Source organism: Leucoraja erinacea, chromosome 20, assembly GCF_028641065.1.
Source record: "Leucoraja erinacea ecotype New England chromosome 20, Leri_hhj_1, whole genome shotgun sequence".
In the NCBI taxonomy this organism is placed as follows: Eukaryota; Metazoa; Chordata; class Chondrichthyes; order Rajiformes; family Rajidae; genus Leucoraja; species Leucoraja erinaceus.
Genome location: NC_073396.1, coordinates 35698613 through 35707323, shown reverse-complemented (window position 1 = coordinate 35707323; position 8711 = coordinate 35698613). Strand labels below are relative to the sequence as shown.

The following is an 8711-nucleotide window of genomic DNA, read 5'->3' as shown; positions in this document are numbered from 1 at the left end:
TATCAAATTCTTAAAGGATTGGACAGGCTAGATGCGGGAAAAATGTTCCCGATGTTGGGGGAGTCCAGAACCAGGGGTCAGTTTAAGAGTAAGGGGAAGGCCATTTGGGACTGAGATGAGGGAAAACATTTTTACCCAGAGTGTTGTGAATCTGTGGAATTCTCTGCCACACCAGGCAGTTTCCGGTAGGCGGCGCGGCTCTGGCCAGCAGCGGCCTCTGCAGCCTGTCCGCGTTTTTATTATTTTTTGTCTGTGTTTTTATGTAGTTTTTGTTATTTTATGTTGGGGTGTATGTGTGGGGGGGTGGGGGTGGGGGGGGAAACTTTTGAATCTCTCCCTGCACTGGAGACCCGACCTTTTCTCGTCGGGTCTCAGGTGTCGTTGAGGCCGCAACGAGGAGCGGCCTCCAACGGGAAGAAGCCGGGGACTCTGGTGCCGACTCACCGTTGCCGTCGCGGAGCTGGCCGAGACCGGAGCGGGTGGAGCGGTGGAGGAGCGCTGCTGCTGCCGCCGATGCCGCTGCTGCTGCTGAGTCGGAGGCTGCTACTGCGGGTCTGCGGACGGCGGCACCGGGAGCCCGCGGATCCCTGGAGGGAGACCGCTTTTCGGGGCTCCTGCAACAGCGACTTCTCCCGCCCGAGTTGCGGGGTTGAAGAACTCCTGGAGCGGGGCCTGACATCACTGCCCCGTGCGGCTGGAATGGCCGCGGGACTTTGCGAGCGCACACCGGGGGCTCCAACACCAAGACCCGGTGTGCGACCTCGCACCACCCGGCGTGGCTTTAATGGCCGCGGGACAATCGCCATCGCCAGCCGGGGGCTTTGACTTTGACTCTGACATCGGGGGGGGGGGGGAGAGTGCAGTGGAGAGATAAGTTTTTTTGGCCTTCCATCACAGCTATGTGATGGAGGTTTATGTAAAATGTAATTATGTTTGTCTGGGGTCTATTTGTGTGTAAAGTATGGCTGCAGAAACGGCATTTCGTTTGGACCTCCAGGGGTCCAAATGACAATTAAATTGACTCTTGACTCTTGACAGTGGAGGCCAATTCTCTGGATATTTTCAAGAGAGAGTTAGATTTAGCTCTTAGGGCTAAAGGAATTAAGGGATATGGGGAACGGGGTACTGATTTTAGATGATCAGCCATGAATGCCGGTGCTGGCTCAAAGGGCGAATGGCCTACTACTGCACCAATTTTTCTATGTTTCTATAATGTTTGTCTACTTTTAGTTCCAGTTTCCCTGCTACGATTCGTACAGAATTATGAACTAAAAATAATTCTCAATGCATCTGAGAAAACGGAATTAAAACTGAGAATTCTGGAATGAACAGTATCTGAATATCAGGATCTGGTGGTGTTTCATTCCAAGGTTAAGCAATATTTATCAATACTGATCAATTTATTCAATTTCACATTTATAGTCCCTACTCAGATTTGCAGCATTCAAATCTTTCACTTTTACGGAAGTGTTATACTTTTAATCAGTTGTTTAAGTAGCAAATTCCTGTACATGAATAGCGGAGACAAAACAGCAACCAAACAAAGTTTGATTTTGATTGCCTGCATCAAATCTCCCCACTCTTCCCACATACAACCATGAAAAGAATTTCAAAGATTGATCATTTATTCTAATGATGATTATTAATTGGGATTGCAATAACCACCTCTATTTGGAAATTGCAATAATTGGTTCTACATACATTCCTGAACTTTCCTATTCCGGAAAGAAAATACATTTGAATCTCCAAAACGGAGAATCAAATAAGTCTTGAACCAAAGATAATTTAAAATAAACAATTGATAAAATAGTTTTAAAACAGTAAATATAATTTTACAAATCACTATGTACACAAATATACAAAAAAATATACCAAATTGATGAATTCAGTTGCTTTAGAAGTTGAAATGAAATAGCCTACACAAAAGTCAATTTCTGTAGGAAACAAAGTCTTGCATGTAGATACTTCTATATTTTGTTTCTTTGAATCCATGTCTGAAAATTTGTACATTTGTCTTGTTTATAATTTTTCAAAACTGATGCATTGGAAAGGTTACAGGGGAACCGCTGCTCGGACTTTGCACATTGGACTCAAATGAACTTGGCATGTTCCCAAATGTTTCACTGTGCAATGATTCTCCTTTTAAGAAATCATCCTCATCATCTTCAGCTGTAGCCTATAAGTTAATAGTAAAGGGAACATTGAATAATTGGAAGTATACAATCCAGTTTTGTCATTCACAACAGTAGTTATCAACTAAACACAACTGAACTTTGCCCCATGTTTCATTTACTCAGATCGTCATGTTGTAATAATCAATAAGCAAAGAACATTTTGCAAAGGAAAAGTGTTTCATCTCTAGAAATACTATTCAATTCAATGATCTCATGAGAGCCAAACGAATAAGTTGCCAACCTTTCGGACATAGATGCAATGAAAGGTAACTTTAGTCGCACCATTGGCTCATTAAAAAAATTTAACCACTTTAGTGTTTGGCTCGAGATTCAAAACTGAATTTGCCCAGAAACACAAAAACAATATCTCTTGAAAATATTCCTCCTCCTTAGCAGTTGTGACTGTTGATATTCAAACACGAAAATCTTCAACAATACATTAGCAAAGGGATTTTATTTTATTTTTTTAACAGGCCTTGTTGCATAAAGAGTGTTCCAAGAAAATAAAACTTGATGACGGGAAGTGCAGATTATTTTAATTGTCATAGAGGCATCGAAGCAGGTGATTCCATCCAACACCTCCATGTTCTCCAATGGATACCCATCTATGCTAATCCTATCTTCCAGCATTTGACCAGAGATTCAAGTGCTCATCTAGACACTTGTTAAATGGTGCCGGCGACTATATTTCTACCACTTTCGCAGGCAGTGCAGTACAGGTAGTCACTTCTCTCAAGGTGAAAAGGGTCTCCCTCAGATCACTTCTAAATCTGTTATCCCTTACTGCCAAATCTACATTCCCTCATACATTAATTACAGTGCCCTCCATAATGTTTGGGGCAAAGACCCATCATTCATTTATTTGCCTCTATACACCACAATTTGAGATTTGTAATAGAAAAAGAAATCACGTGGTTAAAGTGCACATTGTCAGATTTTATTAAAGGGTATTTTATACATTTTGGTTTCATCATGTAAAATTACAGCTGTGTTTCTACAGCCCCCCCCCCCCCCCCCCCCCCCCCCCATTTCAGGGCACCATAATGTTTGGGACTCATGGCTTCACACGTGTTTGTAATTGCTCAGGGGTGTTTAAATGCCTCCTTAATGCAGGTATAAGAGCTCTCAGCACCTAGTTTTTCCTCGTTTTTCCATCACCTTTGGAAACGTTTATTGCTGTTTATCAACATGAGGACCAAAGTTGTGCCGATGAAAGTCAAAGAAGCCATTATGAGATTGAGAAACAAGAATAAAACTGTTAGAGACATCAGCCAAACCAAAATCAACTGTTTGGAACATCATTACTAATCACAAAGGGCCACAGTTTGCCAAGAAGTATTTAAAAGAGCAACCACAGTTCTGGAAAAAGTTTTTGTGGACAGATGAGACGAAGATTAACATATCAGAGTGATGGCAAGAGCAAAGTATGGAGGAGAGAAGGAAATGCACAAGATCCAAAGCATACCACCTCATCTCTGAAACACAGTGGTGAGGGTGTTAGAAACATAGAAAATAGGTCCAGGATTAGGTCATTAGGCCCTTCAAGCCTGCTTCAGCTATTCAATATGATCATGGCTGATCATCTAACTCAGTATCCCATACCTGCCTTCTCTCCATATCCCCTGATCCTTTTAGCCACATCTAACTCTCTCTTAAATATAGCCAATGAACTTGCCTCAACTACCTTCTGTGGCAGAGAATTCCACAGATTCACCACTCTCTGTGTTATGGCCTGGGCATGTATGGCTGCTGGAGGTACTGGCTCACTTAGCTTCATTGATGATACAACTGCTGATGGCAGGAGCATAATGAATTCTTAAGTGTATAGACACATCCTATCTGCTCAAGTTCAAACAAATGCCTCAAAACTCATTGGCTGGTAATTCATTCTACAGGAAGACAATGATCCCAAACATACTGCTAAAGCAACAAAGGAGTTTTTCAAAGCTAAAAATGGTAAATTCTTGAGTGACCAAGTCAATCACCCGATCTGAACCTAATTGAGCATGCCGTTTATATGCTGAAGAGAAAACTGAAGGGGACTAGCCCCTAAAACAAGCATGTACGTTTTAGTCTATTTTTAGTTGTGTATATGTAGGGGCTGGGGGGGGGGGGGTGTTGGGTGGAAACCTTTTTTTTCCAATCTCTTCCTTCAACGGGGATGCAACTTTTTTCCTTGTCGTATCTCCGTTTGTGCAGAGGCCTAACATCGTGGAGCTGGCGGCCTCCAACCGGAATCGACATTGAGGGTCGCAGGGCCTGTGGACTTACCATCGCGGAGCTGGCTGACCAGCACTGTGGTAGCACTGTGGCTGCGACCTGACTTCGGCGCTTCGGTCGCGGGCACTGTGGACAGTAATATCGAGAGCGCGCAGGTCCCTGATTGGTGACCGATTTTCAGGAGTTCCCGCAACAGCAGCTTCTTCCGCCCGAATCGCGGGGTTTGAATCAGCCCGTTCGCGGGGCCTTTCATCGCCTGTCATGGCTTTAAATCGGAGGGGGCTTTAACATTGAGAGCCTCGATTGCCTCGACGCAGCAGTTTGACTGCCTGACCGCGGGAGAAACAGATAAGACTTTTTAACTTCCATCATAGTGAGGAGGTGCCTGGAGATTGTGTGTTTTGTTGCTTTTAACTGTCATGGCTGCATGGTAAAATCATTTTATGTGACAAATAAAAGCGAACTGAACTGAATTATGGTGCCCTGACTATGTATAAACACTGCTGTAGTTTCTACGTGGTGAAACTAAAATGTATAAAAATGGCCTTTATTAAAATCTGACATTGTAAACTTTAACCACCTGATTTTTTTTCTATTACAAATCTCAAATTGTGGGGTACAGAGGCAAATAAATAAATGATGGATCTTTGTCCCAAAGATTATGGAGGGCACTGTATATCCATTCCTAAACCCACCCAACTCCAGGGAAAACAGATTAAGCTTCTCCTGATTGGCTTCATGACTAAAATACTATTGCAGGCAACATCCACTTGAATTTCCTCTGCATCCTCTCCTGTGCTATTACATCTTTCTTACAGTATGGTGACCTTCTGGAGATCACAAGTTTGAGTTTGTGCTATAGCATTGTTCAAATCTAGAACATGCAATAATGAAGGGAAATTGTTATTGGTTCTGATGTTTCTCTGCTCATATTTACTGGTGATACAGAGACAATCTATCAGCTCAGCCACAACCCTTTATAATAGACACCAGGATCATTTTACCATCGCAATTGTTGAAATGGCTGTAACCTGTTAGTAATACAGATGGACAAATCTTGCAATGGAAATGTCTCTGCAGAAAGAGAAAATGTAAACTGCTATTTACATGTAGAAAAAAGTCTAAGAATCACATTTTACAAGAAAAAGGGGAAAAAAATAAAATATTCACGCACTCATTTTTTATTTATTATCATGCAATAAAAATATATTCTGTATGTTTTTCCCACCTGCTTCGTGACTTTCTGTGGAACCTGAATATCCTGGAGGCTCAAATCCTCCCAGACCCGATAAACACCTTCAAAGATTTTCTTAGATCTGTCGAAAAAAACCATTTACAATCTGTGCTCAAATAATCTTGCAACAAATCAGGTGTTTTAAATAATCAGTGTTCTTCTCATAAACTCATGTAAAAATAACAGCATTTACAGTGTATAAACTGCCAACGTTGTTTTAATACAATACATAATGTTGTTGAGAATAGAAATTGTAGCAAACTTGTGGCACTCAAAGGTATAGGTGCAAAACATTGAACAGCTAATAATGATGTTCTCAAAGTGAAATCTAACAGATTCAAAAGCTAACTATTTACAAGTACACAACACAAATATATTCTGCCTCTGTAGTCTGTACATCGCACATTGTTATACTCCATGAGTGTTCTTACATTCTACCTACATTTCTTTACATTTCAGTGACTTTCTATTCCATTTTCTCCTACAGGTGCACAACCTTTTATCCGAAAGCCTTGGGACCAGACACTTGTCGGATTTCGGACATTTTCGGATTTCAGAATGGAAGATTTTTAGCGTAGATTAGGTAGGTAGCGCGGGCGGCTTGAAAAGTCTGAAGCAGCTGCCTCCTCCCGGGTGACCGGGAGACTCATTGCATAAATGTTAGTCAGTTAGTTTGGAGGGATTTTATGTGGTGGTGGTGGAGTCGGGGTGAAGGGGGAAACTTTAATTCTTAGTCCCCTACCTGGTCGGCGACTCCCAACCTCGCGGAGCTGGGGGCTCCGTCCGGCCGCGGGCGGCGCCGGTTGTAGCTCCGACCCCGGCAACTCTACCCCTGGGTGCGAGGCGTTCCAAATCCAGCGCCGCCCGCGGTCGGACGACCAAGCTCCGGGAACGTCGGGATTCGGCAGCGTCGCACGCTGGGATACCAGCGGGGAGCGGGCAATGCCTTACCGGGTCGCCGTGCGGCAAGCTCCGGAACGCTGTGGCCGCCGACACACATCGTGGAGCGTCGCTGGATTTGGAGCCGCGGAGTTGGGGGCTCCGTCCGGCCGCGGGCGGCGCCGGTTGGAGCTCCGACCCCGGCAACTCTACCCCTGGCTGCGCGGCTCCAAATCCAGCGACGCTCCGCGATGTTGTGTGTCGGCGGCCACAGCGCTCTGGAACTTGCCGCACGGCGACCCGGTAAGGCATTGCCCGCTCCCCGCTGGTATCTCCCCGCTGGTTTCCCAGCGCTGCGACGCTCCCGACTCCCGACATTTGCGGAGCTGGGGCGTCCGGCCGCGGGCCGCGCTGGATTTGGAGCGCCTCGCAGCCAGGGGTAGAGTTGCCGGGGTCGGAGCTACAACTGGCGCCGCCCGCGGCCCCAACGGCCACAGCGCTGCGGAGCTTACTGCACGGCGACCCGGTAAGGCATTGACCGCTCCCCGCCTCTCCGACCAGGTAGGGGACTAAGAATTAAAGTTTACCCCTTCACCCCCCCTTCACATAAAAGCCCTCCAAACTAACTGACTAACATTTAAGCAATGATTTACAGATGTTTAAGCGTCTCCCGGTCTCCAGGGAGGAGGCAGCCGCTACAGTAGTACAGACCTGGGTTGACCGTGGGTCGTTTTGGGTCAAGTTTGGCGCCAAACGCGAGCTTTGGTGCGCAGACGACATCTGGAAAAAATGGCCGGTTTTCGGAGCTTTTCGGTTTCTGGAACACCGGATAAAAGGTTGTGCACCTGTATTATTTACATTTTTCCTTTTCAATGTATCTACAATATCTCCCTCACTGATTTCTTGTACAAATTCTGTATTTTAGCTACATTGACTAAAGAGATTCCTCCTTATTTCATCTGATCTAATGTCAAACATGGTCACAAACCTTTTAAGAATGTAAGGATCAAAGGGAAAGAAGCAATCCAGTGGATTTGTGCAAACTTGCACCGAGTCACCTCCAGCACTGCTCCTAACAACTGGAATAAGCTGTCGATTGTTTCTTTCAATAATTGTGTAACAGAAGGCTAATTGATACTTCCTGCCAAAAAAATACGATTACTATAGTTAAATTATTTCAGCCACTTAATGCATGCATAAAAGCTTTCAAACAAATTTACTGTTATTTGCCGTACATCACATTAAAAAGGCATATTTCCTTAGAAAGGATATATCAAATGTCATGTTTTTCATTTTACAATAAAATAAGCTTCAGGATCATAAGAATAATTGGTCAGAACCTATTAGGAAATATTGATGAGCCAGCATTTACCCCCTGCTGTGAGCATCTGGAGGTTTACGACTCATGCACAGTGAACTACTTGGCCAACCTTCAACTCCAATTTTCCCAACTGAACACCAACACTGGTCACCACAGAGTCCACCGGTGGAGCATGGACTTGAGATTCTTGGAGATCCTGCCCACTAAACCTGCTGCAGATTGCATCAGCTGCAGATGCAGAAAGCTCATCGTTCGTAAGACTAGCAATGATATAAATTACATTTTTCATTGTATTCATGATTTTAATTATCTTAAATAATTTAATGCTATTTTTAATTGATTTTTAACAGAAAACATGCTCTTTTATTTGCTGGTACACAAAAATGCTGGAGAAACTCAGCGGGTGAGGCAGCATCTATGGAGCGAAAGAAATAGGCAACGATTCGGGCTGATACCCTTCTTCAGACTGGCAGAGCTGGTCCTTACCATTAATAACTTTTCGTTTGACTCCTCCCATTAAAAATATTTTCTTCGCTCTATAGATGCTGCCTCACCCGCTGAGTTTCTCCAGCATTTTTGTCTACCTTCGATTTTCCAGCATCTGCAGTTCCTTCTTAAACGCTTTTATTTGCTGCTCGTTCTCTTGGGTCATCACATGCTGCTATATAAAGGGTCTCGTCGATCAAGATAAGATAATATTTACCAAAAAGTAAACATGCACACCAAAAAGCAAAACATCCATGCTTGGTACATGGGTCTGAAGTAAGCAAGCGTGGCTTGCCACTGGCTGTTAATTCTGCCCATCTCCAATTTATATTGACCTTGGTAGACTAAGTCACTCATTAATCGTAACAAGCCAAAATGGAATCTGGATACATTTCTG

General features: G+C 43.9%; 1 protein-coding gene across 3 annotated transcripts in view; it reads right to left on the bottom strand.

Moving 5' to 3' along the window:
• Positions 1 to 841: 841 nt before the first annotated feature.
• The window catches only part of rrn3 (RRN3 homolog, RNA polymerase I transcription factor), a 56041-nt gene continuing 48171 nt past the window's right edge, over positions 842 to 8711 (bottom strand). Inside the window, exons 16-18 of one of the 3 annotated variants that reach the window (XM_055651857.1) lie at positions 7496 to 7648; positions 5623 to 5710; positions 842 to 2176 (exon numbers count right to left, since the gene is read on the bottom strand). In XM_055651857.1, coding sequence (XP_055507832.1) covers positions 2030 to 2176; positions 5623 to 5710; positions 7496 to 7648 — 388 coding nt within the window. In that variant the 3' untranslated portion in view covers positions 842 to 2029. The remainder of the gene's footprint in view (positions 2177 to 5622; positions 5711 to 7495; positions 7649 to 8711) is intronic. The other 2 variants (XM_055651856.1, XM_055651858.1) reach the window with 2 other exon arrangements.